The 16,193-nt window shown below is 61.6% G+C and overlaps 2 protein-coding genes across 5 annotated transcripts in view; both read right to left on the bottom strand.

Annotated features, from left to right (window-relative positions):
- RASAL3 (RAS protein activator like 3) overlaps positions 1–11,779 on the bottom strand; it is a 14,023-nt gene extending 2,244 nt beyond the window's left edge. For 2 of the 3 annotated variants that reach the window (XM_021382881.1, XM_021382882.1), the window contains exons 1-15: positions 11,688–11,779; positions 8,613–9,027; positions 7,485–7,609; positions 7,327–7,405; positions 6,511–6,593; positions 6,343–6,431; positions 6,141–6,273; positions 5,542–5,640; positions 4,114–4,656; positions 2,998–3,142; positions 2,691–2,835; positions 1,806–2,042; positions 1,249–1,450; positions 982–1,085; positions 43–352 (exon numbers count right to left, since the gene is read on the bottom strand). In XM_021382881.1, the coding sequence (XP_021238556.1) occupies positions 43–352; positions 982–1,085; positions 1,249–1,450; positions 1,806–2,042; positions 2,691–2,835; positions 2,998–3,142; positions 4,114–4,656; positions 5,542–5,640; positions 6,141–6,273; positions 6,343–6,431; positions 6,511–6,593; positions 7,327–7,405; positions 7,485–7,609; positions 8,613–9,027 (2,709 nt within the window). In that variant the 5' untranslated portion in view covers positions 11,688–11,779. The other variant, XM_021382883.1, reaches the window with a different exon arrangement.
- A 444-nt stretch (positions 11,780–12,223) lies between these two features.
- Positions 12,224–16,193, bottom strand: part of PGLYRP2 (peptidoglycan recognition protein 2) — an 18,659-nt gene continuing 14,689 nt past the window's right edge. The window contains exons 2-5 of one of the 2 annotated variants that reach the window (XM_021382884.1): positions 14,744–15,562; positions 13,281–13,491; positions 12,723–13,028; positions 12,224–12,606 (exon numbers count right to left, since the gene is read on the bottom strand). In XM_021382884.1, the coding sequence (XP_021238559.1) occupies positions 12,597–12,606; positions 12,723–13,028; positions 13,281–13,491; positions 14,744–15,562 (1,346 nt within the window). In that variant the 3' untranslated portion in view covers positions 12,224–12,596. The remainder of the gene's footprint in view (positions 12,607–12,722; positions 13,029–13,280; positions 13,492–14,743; positions 15,563–16,193) is intronic. The other variant, XM_021382885.1, reaches the window with a different exon arrangement.

The raw sequence follows: 16,193 nt of genomic DNA, 5'->3' as shown, positions 1-16,193 counted from the left end.
GTGACAGCCCTCCATGGAGTCCAGCATCCCGGGGGGACTCACGGTGCCCTCACGGTGCACAGCGGACCTCGGTCCATCCCCTCCCGTCGGTTCCGCCATGTGCTCGACGCTGCTCTGCTTGCGCAGGCGCCGGGCAGCTTTGTTCTGTGCTGGGACACTCTGGGTGCGCTGCACGTTCCTGCGCTCCCGACTGGATCGCGGTGATGGTACCGGTACCGGTGTTGGTTCCACGTCCGTCCCGTCCTCCCGAGCGCGGACGCGGCGGATGCTGATGAGCGATTGGCTCTTGATGAGAGGGCTGTGCTTGCTCAGGTCCCGTGGCGGCACGAAGCCCGGCTTGAAGCTCTCTGGGCTGTGGGGTATCAGGGATGTGATGGACCCCAAGCTCTGCTGGGACCAGAGCTGGACCCATCTGGGACCAGAACCATCCCCATCCTGGACCACAGCTATTCGTGAGATCCATCCAGGAGCAGAAACATGTCCTAAAACTATCTGGGACCAGAACTATGCCTTGAACCCAGCCTGGACCAGAGTCACCCCAAAGCCACCTGAGGCTGGAACCATCTCCAAGTGGGATCTTGCCCCAAAAGGTCCCCAAGATCTCATCACCCACCAAAGTTCCCATGGCTCTGCTCTTAAAGATCCCTATGGTCATCCCCAGAGGGTCCCCATGGCCCTACCTCTAAAAGTCTCCATGGTCCCATCACCCACCACAGGGTCCCCATGGTCCTACCCCAAAAGGTCCCCATGGTCCCATCACCCACCAAAGGATCCTTCATCGCCATTCCACACAAGGTCCTCATTGTCCTTTCACCCCCAAAGGGTCCCCACGGTCCCATTACCCACCAAAGTGCCCCCCAATCCTAGAGTCCCCATGGAGCCAACCAGGACTGGAACCACCCCAAACTACTCCTGGTGTCACCCCTCTGGCCCCACATGTCCCCATTGGTCCTGTGTGTGTCCCCTGTTCCCCCTCGTTACCTTCGCTCCATGGTGGAGCTGAGCCGGACAGAGACAGGGACCGGGGTGCCCTCCCTGATGGCATTGAGGATGGTGGGCAGCGGCTCCAGCTCCTCCCGTGTGGCCTGATGGGACAAAATGGGACATCATGGGGCCATGGGGTGGCCGTGGGGCAGTGACACCCATGGGGCAGGTAGCACCCATGGGGCAGCGGGCACCCAGCTCTGCACACTGGGAGAAGAAGGAGGCCCACGTCACCAGCCACCCCTGGGGACACGCAGGTGGCACCTGGTCCAGGCTGGAGAAGATATCACAGAGCAGGAGGTGGAGGGTGGCGAGCTCCAGGGCCAGGTCCACGTAGCCGTCGTAGGTGGCCACGTGGCCACTGCTCTCGGGGCTGGCAACGCTGCTCAGGAAGGCTGTCATGGTGCTCCAGTGGTGCTCCAGGAACTCGTTCATGAAGCCCATGTAGGCCTCCTTCTCACCAAACCTGGGGACCGTGGTGGCCAATCACTCACGGGCCACCACCGGAACCACGGGCCGGGCCATCTCCAGAACCACGCGCTTCCTGGCTCACATGGCTTCTTGGGGATGTCCCTGCTGCCCCACAGCATTCCAGGGACACCATTGGTGCCCCATAGACTGTAGGGTCCATCCCTGCTTCCCCATGGCATGTAGGGGAGGTTCTAGCAGCCCCCTGGTGTATCAGGGACATTCATGTTGCCCCAAGGTGTTTGAGGACATCCCTACTGCCCCACGGCCATCCTGTGGCACGTGGAACACAGGCTGTAGGGGACATCCCCGCTGCCCCATATCGTCCCCATGGAGACCCCGCCATGACGTACGTGGTGAAGTTGGCCAGGTTCTGGATGACCTTGGCCACCAGGGTGAGGGTACGGGCGGTGGCCTCGCTCGGATACTCCTGGACGAGGCCGAAGAGACTCGGGGACATGATGGCGGGGCAGAGGAACCGCAGGAAGAGCGAGGCCGAAACCAGGCGCTGCCCGATGGCCGCCTTGCCCCGCGCCGCGCACTCCTCCTGCCACGCCGCGAAGATCTCGCCCAGCTCCGCCGGGAAGGTCCTGCGGGGACAGACGGGGTGGGTGGGTGGCCCTGGTGTCCCCTATGTGCCACCATGATGTTCTGTGGGACATCGTGCCCACCACTGTTGCGCTTGTCCCCATGCTGGTCACCCATGTCTGTCCCCAGACCTGTCCTCATGTCCTTCCTGGTGCCCATCACTGTGGCCATGGTGCTTATCTCTATCCCTGTCCTCGCGTTTGTCCCCAGACTTGTCCCCTGTCCCTCCTGCTGCCAATCACCATGGCCATCCCAGAGATGGTGTGTATCTCCATCCCTGTCCCCTCTGTCTGTCCCCAAAGTTGTCCCCCTGTCGCTCTTAGTACCCATCACCATGGTGCCTGTCTCCATCCCTGTCCCAAAATGCATTCCCACATCCTTCCTGGTGCCCATAACCACGTCCGTCCCAGGGATGGTGCCTATCTCCATCCCTGTCCCCACGTCTGTCCCCAGATTTGTCCCCACATCCTTTCTGATGCCCATCCCCAAGCCTGTCTCCAGGTCTTCCTGGTGTTGTTGACTGTCTCCCATACCTGTCCCATTGCCTGTCTCGGCTCCCAACCCCTTTCCCGTCCCCAGGCCCACCCCTACGCAGATGCCCACCCCTATGCAGATGCCCACCCCCGTGCCCCCACGGGGCTGTCCCTCACTCGCAGGACGTGGCAATGCGCTGGAGCGTCTCCTCGCAGACCTGCCGCAGGTTGTTCTGGTTGTCAGAGAGGTCGGGGCCACCACATTTGCTGGGATCGACTTCACAGCTGTCATCCGAGGAGCAGAGCTGGGCCACGGCCTCACCTGGGCACCGGGAGACAGGCGATGAGGGGACCGAGCGATCACCACCACAGGGCAACCCCATGGAGATCCTGAGAGCATCCCATAGCCTGAAATGCCCCATAGCACCCGCCCATGCCCAGCCCCCCGTAACACCCCATAATACCCAATAACACCTGCTCGTACCCAGCGTGTCCTGGAGGTACTTGCCGCCCACCAGCTTCATGTATTCATCGATGGCTTTGGTGGCCAATGTGTTCTCGCGGAAGATCAGCGACTCCCGGTCATCAAAGCGATCCAACTCGGCCACACCAAGGTCAATGAGGAACTCCTGCGGGATGGGTGTTGGGGGGCACCCATGGGCCCAATGTGGCTTGGGCAGCCTGGCGTGGGCAGTGCTGGGATCTCCCGAAGTGCCCTCGATTTTTATTTCCCATCCCATCCCCTTCCATCCCACTCACAATGTCATGCCAACACATCCCATCCCAACCACATTCAAACCAACCCAGCTCAGTCCATCCCACCCCATCCTGCTCACAATCCCATCCCACCCCAACCATCACGACCAGCGTCACTTGGGTACACTCATCCCACCCCAACCACCACATCCATCCCACCATGGTCACCACCCATCCCACCCCCATCCCACCCCAACCACCACATCACCCGTCCCACCCCAACCATCATGTCCATCACAACTTGGGCACATCCATCCCTCCCCCCATCCCACACCAACTGCCACGTCCACCCCACCACATCCATCACCCATCCCACCCCTATCGCACCCCAACCACCACATCACCCCAAATTTGGTCATCACCCATCCCACCTCAACCATCATGTCCATCACAACTTGGGCACATCCATCCCTCTCTCTGTCCCACCCGAACCACCAAATCCACCCCACCACGTCCATCACCCATCCCACCTCCATCCCACCCCAACCACCACATCATCCCCAACTTGGTCATCACCCATCCCACCCCAACCATCATGTCCATCACAACTTGGGCCCATCCATCCCTTCCTCCATCCCACCCCAACCGCCACATCCAGCCCATCACAGTCATCACCCATCCCATCCCCATCCCACTCCAACCATCACGTACATCGCAACTTGGGCATGTCCATCCCTCCCCCATCCCACACCAACCACCGTGTCCATCCCACCACGTCCATCACCCATCCCACCCCTCATCCCATCCCAACCACCACATCCACTGCACCACCACCATCACCCATCCCACCCTCTCCCCACCCCAACCACGGTGTCCATCCCACCATGGCCACCAGCCACTCTACCTTGGCTTTCCCGGTGCTCTGCAGGACGCGCACCAAGGCGCCGGCGAGCTCCTCCTTGTGTCGCACGGCGATGGTGGGCTCCAGGCGGCCGCACAGCTCCCGATAGTGGAAGGTGATGAACTCGGCCAACTCCTTGTAGCGTACAATGGGCAGCACCTGCACCTCCCGGTACCTCCCACGCACCCGCACCGCCGGCGCCCGTTCGTTGCCGCCGTGACCGCCCAATGGGTACCACCGCTCCAGGGGCTGCCGGGCGGCCGCCAGCTCGGCCAAAGGGACAGTGACCGATGCCACTGGCTGGCTGGGGTGGCCCTGCTCATCACGGCAAAGCGTGAGGGTGAGGGCACGCGAGGGTGGCAGGGCAGCCAGCTGAAAGAGCTCGCCCCAGAAGAGCTCGCCATCAGGACCGGCCACTTTGGCGGTGGTACGGGCGAAGAGCGTGCCATCGAGGTGGAGGTGACACCGGAGGCGGCGGCGGGGTGGCAGGTCCCGTGCCTCGTACACCCATAGGCTCAGTGCCAGCTCCCGGCGCTCACAATTGTCCTGGGGACAGGAGGGGACAATGGGGATGTGGAGAGACAGGAGGGGATGTAGGACAGGTGGGGACATGGGACTGGAAGGGAAAGGAGGACTGGAGTAGACGGGGAACAGGAGGGGACACTGGGGGCAGGAGAGTACATGGTGGACTGGAGGGGACTGGAGGGGATATGGGGGACAGGAGGTGGCATTGGGGAGAGGAGGGGACTCGGGGGACAGGAGGAGACACGGGGGGCATGGGGGGGAATTGAGGACATAAGGGGATGTGGAAGACACGAGGGGACACTGGGGACATGGGGGACGTGGGGGACATGAGGGAGCATGGGGGATTGGAGGGGATATGGGGGACAGGAGGTGGCACTGGGGACAGGAGGGGACTTGGGGGACAAGAGGGGACGTGAGACAGATGGGGCCATGGGACTGGAAGGGAAAGGAAGACTGGAATAGATGCGGGGATGTGAGGGGACATGGGGGACAAAAGGGGGCACTGGGGACTTGGGGAGACAGGAGGGGCAGAAGGGAACATGGGGGACATGAGGGGATGTGGGGGACATGAGGGGACTGGATGGGACAGGAGAGAACATGGCAGACATGAGGGAATATGAGAGATAGGAGGAGGCATTGGGGACAGGAGGGGACATGGGGACAGGAAGGGATACTGGGGACAGGAGGGGTCACTGAGGCCACAAAGGGGCAGTGGGGACAGGAGGGGGCATGATCTGGAGGGGACATGGGGATCTGGAGGGGATTTGAGGGATGGGAGGAGACACAGGGACATGGCTGGCCAAATACTTCAGGACACAAGAGGATGGCTGAATCCACAGACAGACAGCTGGACACAAGGGGACGCAGGAGGGGACAGGGCCTGTGGGAGGTCCCTGGGGGTCCCACCTTGTTGGGCTGCACGGTGCGGCGCAGGTTCTCGATCCAGCGGTCGCGCTCAGCCAAGGAGCTGCACCCAAAGGAGCGGCTGTGCCCACCCGTGATGATCTGAGGATGGGGAGGGGGTCAGGGGACACCTGGGGGTGCGTGGGCTCAGGATGGCTGAGGTGCCCTGGGTGCCTCTCTAGGGTGTCCTGGATGCGTGTCCAGGATTTCTGGGGTGTTCTGGGTGCCTCTATAGGGTTCCCTGGGTGTATGTATGTGATGCTCAGGGCGCCCTAGGCACCTTGGGTACCTCTATAGGGTGCCCTGGATGCATGTCCAGGATTTCTGAAGTGCTCTGGGCACCTATGTAGGGTGCCCTGGGCACCCTGGGTGCCTTTCCGGGATGCTGTGGATGCCCTGAGTGCTCCTCCAGGCTGCCTTGGGTGCGTGTATGGGATGCTTGGAGTGCCTTGGGCACCTTGGGTGCCTCTATAGGGTGCTCTGGATGCATGTCCGGGATTTCTGGGGAGCCCTGGTTGCCTCTCCAGGGTACCCTGGGTACCTTGGGTGCCTCTGTAGGGTGTATGTATGGGATGCTTGGCATGGCCCCCCAGCACCCTTACCTGGAAGCAGAACTTCTCGCCCACGATGCTGCCATGCACGGGACGCACGATGACGTTCTCCCCGCTGAGGTCCAGCTCGGCCGCGCTGGGCGCTGGCAGCAGGGACTCGTGGGAACCGCTGCGGCTCGGGGCCCTGTGGCGGACACAGCCGTCACCAAAGACCCTCCACAGTGTCCCCACATTGTCCCCACCACCTGCGTACCTTTCTCCATCCGTGCCGACCGCTGCCGAGCTCTCATTTTTGGGCACAATGCGACCTTTCCTCTCCCGCAGCCGCTTCCACAGCAGTCCCTGCAGGGTGGGGACAACGAGGGGACAACGGGTGACCTCGGGGCACAGCGTGACACCCGTGGGTGACACCGGCACCCACCTTCACGTTGCTGAACTGCGAGGTGGTGGAGCCGTCGCTGTCGGTGCCTTTCCCCGCCGTCCTCACGCTCCTCTCCTCGGGGTCTGTGAGGGTGACCCGCGTTAGACCCCAAAATCACGATGGGGTACGGCGCCCACCTCCCCAAAAAGCAGAAGGAAGCAGCCCCGAGGGCGCTGGGTGCTGCGCATCCCAAGCACGGCCACGCGTTGGGTGCAGCCCACGGGTGGGTGCAGGGGGGTCAGCAAGGTTGGGGGTCTCACCGTGAGCTGCACAGAGCAGCCAGCGGCGGGGGCCCATGATGGTAAGGAAGCCCTTATCGGGAAGATCAGCGCACATCAGCGGCGCGGAGGAAGCGGTGACGGCACACGGAGGGCCTCGCACAGAGGGTTTCCTCCGCGCAGCCGTGTGGGGCACGGGGTGTGGGGCACAACGTGCAGTGCAAGATTGACAGTGCAAGGTGCATGACAGGGCGCGTGGCGTGGGGCATGATGCGCGGTGCACAACGCAAGGTGCCCCGTGTCGTGGGGCGAGGTGTAGGGCAAGGAGCGTTGCACGGTGTGGGGTGCAGTGCAAAATGCAAGATGCGTGGCACAGGATGTGGTGCGGTGCACGGTTCGGTGCACGGCACGGTGCACAGCACAGGGCGTAGCGTGGTGCACGGTGTGCAATGCACGGTGCACAAGGCGTGATGCGTGGCGCAGAGCATGGCGTGGTGCATGACGGAAAGCAACGTGCACAACGTGGTGCGTGGCATGCTCCAGGAGCTGCACCGGAGCTTGCACCAGCGCGTGCAAACACCCCACGTCATCAGCTCACCAGTGTCCCTCCTGCCACCCGCTGGGTGCAGGCTGCTGCTCTCGGAGCTCCCAGTCCGATTCCTGATCCTGCACGAAGTCTGAGGATGCAGAGGGGTCAGGGACCAAACGCCCAGCACCCCGTGCACCCCATAACCCAAGGGGTCCCCATGTCCTCACCTCCTCGTCCCGACCCACGTGGACCAGCTGTCCGTCCACCAGTGAGAAGTTGGAGATGTCCCACACTGTGACATCGGGTGCCAGAGGCATTGGGATGGAGGGGGCACCGTGGGTGCTCTCTGGGGCTGGGGGAGTGGAGCAGAGGGGTCAGGAGCACACAATGGGCACTCGTCGTGTCCCCATGTCCCATGGTTGGCATGTAGTGCCAGGGGATGCGTGGCTGTGACCGTGCTACAGCAGGTGGGACGATGTCATGGTATGGTTGGGGTGGTGGTGGCAGGGGACACGGGGACACAGCCATGCCACCACCGTGGGGGCTGTGACACCAAAGGCCACGTGGCTGTTGTGATGCCGCTGGTGTGGCGATGCTGGAGGACGTGTGGCCATGGAGGTGCTACCATGAGAGTGGCACTGCACCCTCTGCGTTCCAGACCACCACCCATCTCCTCTGCCCACCAACCCATCAAACCCAGCTCTTCTTCCTCCAACCCATCACCCATCTCCATCGCCCCCCACCTATTGTCCCCCGAACCCATCATCCACCATCTTTCCCCACCACGCATCACACCCAGTCCTTCACCCAGCACCACCACCCATCACACCCAGCCAGCACCCGCAACCCTCTACATCCCAAACCATCACCCATCTCCATTGCCCACCACCAGTTATACCCAACCCGTCTTCTCCGAAACGCATCACCCATTTCCATCACCCACCACCTCAACCCATGACTGCCAGCCCCATCTCCATCTCCATCCCATCCCCATTCCACCCTCATCCCCATCCCACTGCCATCCCCATCCCACCTCCATCCCATCCCCACCTCCAACTCCATCCCTACCCCTATCCCCAACCCTGCCCCCAACCCCATTCCCATTCTACCCTCATCCTTATCTCCATCCCACTCCCATACCATCCCCATTCCATCCCCACCCCACCCCCATCTCATCCCCATCCTCATCCCAACTCCATCCCAATCTCTATCTCACTCCCATTCTCATCTCCATCCCAACCCATCCCAACCCCGTCCCCATCTCTATCCCACTCCCATCCCATCCCTACCCCATCCCCATCCCCACTCCCACCACCCCACACCCTAACCCCCCACCACCCCAAACACCTCCATACCTGGGACACCCTCATGGGACCCCTTCTCAGCCCTGGCCCCGTTCTCCACGTGGCCCTTCTTCTTGGACATGGAGCGCAGATACTTCTGTAGGGTGCCCTTGCCACCCTCGGGGCTGCGCGGCTCCTTGGCCACCTTGGAGGGTGCTGAGAACGCCCGTTGGAAGAGGGACCGGCGGGCGCTGGCCTTGGGTGTCCCCAGGTTGGAGCCGCCCTTCCCAACGCCATCGTCGAGGCTGTCGGACTCAGGTTGGCTGTAGGAACGCTTCCAGCCCTGCAGACGGCTCCAGTGCCGACCGCCCGGGGACGCGGTGCACCGCTCGGGGTCCCGCTCGCCCGCTGGTGCTGCCGTTCGCCATCGGTACGTCTTCAGCAGTGTTGGTGGCTCAGCGGCTTGGGGGGGCTTCTCCACCTCCATCTGTGGGATGGAGAGAGCTTCGTGAGCCCCCAGAGGCAACCTCATTGCAGAACCTCAAATTGGGTGCCCTCATCCAAGCACCCGTACTGAGGGACCTCTACCCAAGCACCCCAGTTTGGGTGCCCCCATCCAGGCACCCCAGTTTGGGTGCCCTATCCAGACACCCCTATCCAGGCTCTCCAATTTGGGCACCCTCATCTCAGCACCCCATTTTCAGTGCCCTATCCAGGGACACCCATCCCAGCACTCCAATTTGGGTGCCCTCATACAAGCACCCTAATTTGGGCTTCCACGTTCCAGCACCCCAATTTGGGTACCCTATCCAGACACCCCTATCCAGGCTCTCCAATTTGGGCACCCCCATCCCAGCACCCCAGTTTGGGTGCCCTAGGCAGGCACCCCCATCCCAGCTCTCCAATTTGGGCATGCTCATCTCAGCACCCCACTTTTGGTGCCCTATCCAGGGACCCCCATCCCAGCACCCCAATTTGGGTGCCCTCATCCAAGCACCCCCACTGGGGCAGCCCTATCCAAGCACCCCAATTCGGGCATCCATGTTCCAGCACCCCAATTTGGGTACCCTATCCAGACACCCCCATCCCAGCACCCCCAATTTGGGTGTCCCCATTCCAGCACCCCAATCTGGGTGCCCTCATACAAGCACCCCTACTGGGGCACCCCTATCCAGGCACCCTAATTTGGGCATCCACATTCCAGCACCCCAGTTTGGCTGCCTGCATCCAAGCACCCCTACTGGGGCACCCCTATCCAAGCACCCGAATTTGGGCACTCTCATTCCAGCACCCCTATTTAGGTCCCCCTGTCTAAGCATTCCCACTGAGGCACCCTAATTCTAGTACTCCTATTTGGGTGCCCCCATCCAGGCACCCCCATAACAGGTGCCCTAATCTGGGGGTCTCTAGCTCAACACCTCCATCGAAGCATCTGTATTGGGGCACACCCCTTTTTGGGTGCCCACATCCAGGCACCCCCACCCAGTCACCCTTATTGGGGTCAGTCCTGTGTGATCAACCTTGTGTGGGTACCCCGGTTCCAGCACCCCAATTTGGGTGCCCCTATCCAAGCATCCCTTCTGGGGGTACCCAAATTCCAGCACCCCCACCCAGGGCACTCCATTCAGGCACCCCTATGTGGGTACCCTCATCTGGGGGGCTTATCTGAACACCCCCATCCTGGCACCCTTACTGGGGCACCCCTATATTGCTGCCCCATTTGCACACCCCTACTGGGTCACCCCTGTGTGGGCATCCCTGTAGGGGTACCCCCATCCCAGCACCCCTATTTGGGTGCCATTATCTGGACACATCCCCCCCCAGCCACTTCAATTTGGGTGCCCCCATCCAAGAACCCCAACTGGGTCACCCCTTTGTGGGCACCCCTGTAGGGGTACCCCCCACCCCAGCAACCCTATTTGGGTGCCTCCGTCCAAGCATCCATCACAGCCCCCCCCATCAAGACCCCCCCCCCATCCAGGCACCCTTATTGGGGCACCCCTATATTGACACCCCAATTTTACACCCCTATTTGGGTGCCCATAGCCAGGACAGCTCAGCCAGGCACCCCCACTCAGATTCCCCTATTTGGGCACCCCTCTCCAGCACACACAACCAGCACCCCCTTAAAGACCCCCCCACCCAGACACCCTTATTGGAGCACCCCTACATCCCTGCCCCATTGCACACCCCTATTTGGGTGCCCTTATCTGTGCCCTCCCCCACATGCACGCATCCCTATCTGCCCACACTCCCCCAGGACACCCCCCCTTCAGAGCAAGGGGACCCATACAGAGGGTGCCGGGATGGGGGGGGTGGGTGGATGAGGGCACAGTGGAGAACGACCCCCAGCTGGGAGTGCCAGGATGGGGCACCCAAGCGGAGAGAGTTGCCGGGATGGAGATATCTGAGGATGGGTGCTGGTGGCTGTGGGGTGGCCACAGGGTGGCACTCCCCGACCCCATTTCCGTGGGTGCCCACGCATACAGTGGCACGCTGACCCCATCCCTTTGCACCATCCCAATCCTGGGATGCTTCTCAGATTGGGACACAGAGCCACCGGGGTGCGGTGACACCGCGGTAGAGTGACACCTGTGGGTGGCCCCACTGCCACCCCATCCCCGGGCGCAGGCGGTGCCGACGATGCTTCCGTCGCTGCGGCGGCCGCGCTTCCCCCCGCGTCTCCGCCGCGTTTCCTCCCGCCATCTGCACCCTGTGCATGGCCCCACGCCAGGCTGGGGGAGCCCTGAGGGTGGGTGAACCCCCCCCCAAGGCACCCCGGGGTGGGTGCAGCCCTAAGGGAGTGCTCATGGGGCTGGACGATCCTCATCGTGGTGGTGCTGTGAGCTGCAGGCGCCCATCCATTTGGGGGTCAGCACCCAAAGGGTGACACAGGGAGGGTGCCCCCACCTCGAGGAAGGTGCCCCCACCCTGGGGGTGATGCCAATGCTTTTGGGGTCTTTGGGGTGCTGCTAAATTTTGGGGTCTTTGGGGTGCAAACCGTCCCACCTAGCTGCACCCCATCAGCTCATCAGCACGGCGCTGCTCGCCCCAGCACCCCACGCCCCCACAGCTGCTCCCAAGGACGGAGCATCCCCTTGGGGTGCAACCCCCCCCCCCTCCCGTGTGCCCCCCACCCCGCCATACCTCACTGCTCGCTGCCTCCTCTGACACCCGGTTCCTGCCGTGGCTTCCCCATGTGACCCAGCAGGAGTTTCAGTCACACCCTCACCTCCGCCTCTGCCCCGATGATGTTATCTGTGCGCCCAGCCCGGGTGGATCGTGCTCGGCCACAGCCCTGGGGGGCACCGAGCAGGGTGAGCCCCCCCTGGCGCACTGTGCCGGGTATTGGGGTCATGGTAGTGCACGTCCGGTGTAAAGGCTGTCATTAGGTTTCAGAGTGAACAGGCATCGGAGACGGCGGTGTCGGAGCGCTGTGGGTTGTGTGTGCACACAAGGGTTATGGGGTCGTGCGTGGGGCTGGGTGGTAGGGGGTGAGCCCTGCCAGGTCTGGGGTGGGTATGGAGGTCCCCAAGGTGGCCTAAGCTTGGGCTGTCCCCTTGTGCTATGAGGGAGGCACGAGGATTGTGTGTTCCATATGTACATTCCATATGTAGGACCTCGTTCTGCCCCCCCAGCCCATGCCTCAGTTTCCCCCCTGCTCTCCAGAGTTCACTCCAAGCTGCTCTCCTGGCGCTGACTTTATTATGGGATGTTTGAGGCTATGGGCATGGTCTGCTGGGCCACAGGGAGCATGCCAGGACTGGTCCATGCTGGTGTCCTTGAGGCTGTGGGCCATACAGACCGGTGTCCTGTCTGACATCCCTTGTGTTGGGCTCCATGTGGACTGAGGACCTTCTGATCTGGAATTCATTGGGTTGGGGTCTACATGGGCCAGGCCCCATCCAGACTGGGATCACTGGGATGCAATCCATGTGGTGTCCATTGGTCTGGTGTCCGTCTGGACTGGTGTCCCATCTGTCCCCCATCAGACCACCATCCGCGTAGACCAGGATCCAACCTTTGCAGCACCCACGCAGACCAGCACCCACGGGGTCAATCCTCACTGCAGAGAAGAGAAGGAACCACAATCACCCCCAGCATCCCCCAGCTTCTCCCAACCCTCCCTCTCCAGCGCATCAGAGTGGGCCAGATGCCCAATCCCCAGCAATGTCACAGGACCTGGTGCCCACCTTGAAGCCGTGCCAGGTCCGGATCTCCTGAAACAGGGCGTCCCCGGGGCAGCTGGTGTTCACCATTTGCCGGTGGCCGTGCAGGGTGTAGTTCTGGTGGAGCCACCCAGCCCTCACGGCACACGGTATGAGACCATCACGCACCAAAGCGATGGCCTCGGGATCCGGCAAGCTGGCCGAGAAGTTGCCCACGTAGCCCACGCCGTAGCCCTTGCTGTTGTGACCTCTGGTGTGGGCACCCACCCAGTGCCAACCTCGCCCTTGGTACAGGTATCCATCCGAACCCACCACGAAGCTGTGGGCACCAAAGGTTGGTCAGCCCAACATTGGTCAACCCAACGTTGGTCAACCCAACGTTGGTCAACCCAATGTTGGTCAATTCTATGTTGGTCAACCCAACGTTGGTCAACCCAACATTGGTCAATCCTATGTTGGTCAACCCAACATTGGTCAATCCTATGTTGGTCAACGCAACGTTGGTCAACCCAACATGCCCCCATTCCCACTGACGGGGACCATGGTGGGGTCAAGGTGACACCAGCCTCACCTGTAGCCGATGTCGTCCCAGCCACGGGTGTCCTGGTGGAAGCGCTGCATGGAGCGCATGTCGCGGGCGCAGGCGGCGAAGGAGCGGCATGGGGAGCTGGGCACGAAGGTGTGGTGGATGTAGATGGAACCCAAAGGTGGAGACAAGGGTCTAGGGGTGCCCCGGTAGGGACGGGCACCCCACATGCAGCGGGGGACGATGGCCGGGCAATCTGTGAGGGAAGGCAGGTGGTGGTTGTGGGGATGCATTTGGTCTTGGGAACATGGAGCCTTTGGGGTGTTCCCTGGGTTGGGGACATGACTGTGTCCACCTGGGGTCCCCTTGTCCAGGGCACATGGAGCATCTGCCCTTGGCTGTCATGGCTTTGTCCAGTGTCCAGGGACACTCTTCCAGAGGACACTCTGGTGTGTCCATCCAGTGACATAGTAGTCCCCATCTAAAAACCTACAATCTAGGGACACACTGGTGTCCAGCAATGGGACATGGTGGTGTCTATCCATGGGCTACCAACTGGGGACGCGCTGATGTCCCTCTAGGGGACATAGCATTCAGGGACCACCAGCTGGAAGTAAACCAGTGTCCATCCAGGGGATAAAGTGGTGTCTATCCAAAAATCTACCATCTGGGGACTCAGCGGTGTCCATCCAGGAGACACGCTGGTATCTAGCCACGCCACTCCATGTGTCACCATGAGCTTGGCTCCCCGCAGTGACACCTCCACTGCAGTGACCCCAGCTCCTCTCAGCATCCATCCCAGCACCCACACCAGCACTCTGCACCCACCTCTCATCCTAGCATCCACCACCCATCCCAGCACCATCCCCAGCACCCATCCCAGCAAACACCACCCATCCTAACATTCACCCCAGCACCCACAAGCCATCCCAGCACTATTCCCACCACCCATCCCACCACCCATCCTGGCACCCAGCATCCACCACCCATCCCAGCAGCCAGCAGCCAGCACCCATCCCAGCCCCAATCCCAGCCCTCATCTCAACACCCATCCCAACATCCATCCCAACACCATTCCCGCCTCCTATCCCCCCACCCATCCCAGCACCATTCCCAGCCCCCACACCAGCACCTATCCCAGCACTCAGAACCCATCACCCATCCCAACATCATTCCCACCATCCGCTCCAGCACCCACCACCCATCTCAGCACCATTCCCATCACCCATCCTAGCACCCACCACCCATCTCAGCACCATTCCCACCACCCATTACAGCACCCACCACCCATCTCAGCACCCACCACCCATCTCAGCACCCACCACCCATCTCAGCACCATTCCCATCACCCATCCTAGCACACACCACCCATCTCAGCACCATTCCCACCACCCATCCCAGCACCCAGCACCCATCCCATCACCCATCCCTGCACCCAGCACCCACTGCCCACCTCATCACCCACCACCCACCTCCCACCCCAACCTTCACTCTGGGCACCTACTCACCAACATACGCCTCCATGAACTCCCGTGCTGCCTGACGAGCGATGTCTGCCTCCTCCTCCTCCCCAACCTCCTCCAGGAGCTCGCGGGTGGGGGACAGCCCCCGCAGCACCCTCAGCATCGCTGCCACCTCCTCCTCCAACTTCCCCACGGCCGTCAGTGCCCCGAAATCCTGACGCCGGCGGCTGCTGTGGGGCCACCCACTTGTGATCCCATTGTCCACACCATAATATCTCCGGAATAGGATGGAGAGAGGCATGGGGTCTTCAGCCAAGCGGGTGCCCAACAGCACCCCATCCATCGCCCCGTTGGCGACAGCGTTGGGGACGAGCGATGGGGGACCCAACAGGGTGAAGTTTTGGGGGTTGTCCACGTCATCCCAACACCCATCGGGTCCCAACGCGGCCATCCCGTTGACCCGCGCCAAGAGGAAGGATGTCCCCAGCGCTTCGGTAATGGTGACGGCATAGAGTGCGTCGAGAGCGGTGTAGGGTTGATCAATGGGGCCGGCCCACCCCGCTGCCCTCTTCAGCCCCACTTCGATGCCAGCGAAGAGCGGTGCCAACGCCACGGTGGAACCATCGGGCGCCAACACCACGCCGCGTTCCGGTGTCTCGGTGTTGGGGTGGAGGAGGTGGGTGAGCAGCGACAATGGCTCAGGGAGGGTTGTTGGGGTGGGAGGGGGGTCCCCAAGTAGTGTGTGGCACATGGGGGTCCCACAGCCCCCCAGTGCCCGCACCAGAGATGGGGTGTCCGGGGTGTCGTCGGCCTCCAGGGATTGTAGGATTGGGATCAATGAGGAGATGTGGTGCGGGAGGAGGGCTGCAGGTGAGACGGGAATGGGGAAGGCAGATGAAAGCTGCGGGATGAATCAAAAAAGGGGGAAATGCACACCCCCCCTCCCAGAAAGTAAAAGGGGAAAATGATCTTAAATTGGAGGAATGCGCACGAGGAAAAAAGGGGGATCTAGCTGAAAACGGGGGAGGGATGCACACAGAGCTGGGAATGTGGGCCCAAAGTGGGGGAGTGAGCTCAAAATGGGGGGTGTGCACCCGAAGGTTGGGACTGTACCCACAAGTGGGGAATACAGCCCCAGAAAAAAGGGGAGTGCAGCCAAAAAAATGGGGAAATGTGCCCAAAATTGGGGAGGATGAACCAAAAAAATGGGGGAATTCACCCCAAAAAAGAGGGAAATGTCCCCAAAACTGGGGGGGGGAGGAACCCAAAGAAGGAGGAGTGTACCCAAAGTTGGAGGGGAAGGACCCAAAGAAGGGGGAATGCACCCCAAAAAGGGCAAATGTACCCCAAATTGGGGGGTATGAACCCAAATAAACGGGAATGAACCCCAAAAAAGGAGGAACATACCCAAAACTGGGGGGGAATGAACCCAAAGAAAGGGGAATTAACTCCTAAAAAGGGACAAAGGAACACAAAATTTGGAGGAATTAACCCC

This window comes from Numida meleagris, unplaced genomic scaffold (assembly GCF_002078875.1).
Source record: "Numida meleagris isolate 19003 breed g44 Domestic line unplaced genomic scaffold, NumMel1.0 unplaced_Scaffold303, whole genome shotgun sequence".
Classification (NCBI taxonomy): Eukaryota; Metazoa; Chordata; class Aves; order Galliformes; family Numididae; genus Numida; species Numida meleagris.
The sequence above is the reverse complement of the archived record's forward strand: the minus strand, read 5'-3'. Positions and strand labels throughout refer to the sequence as shown.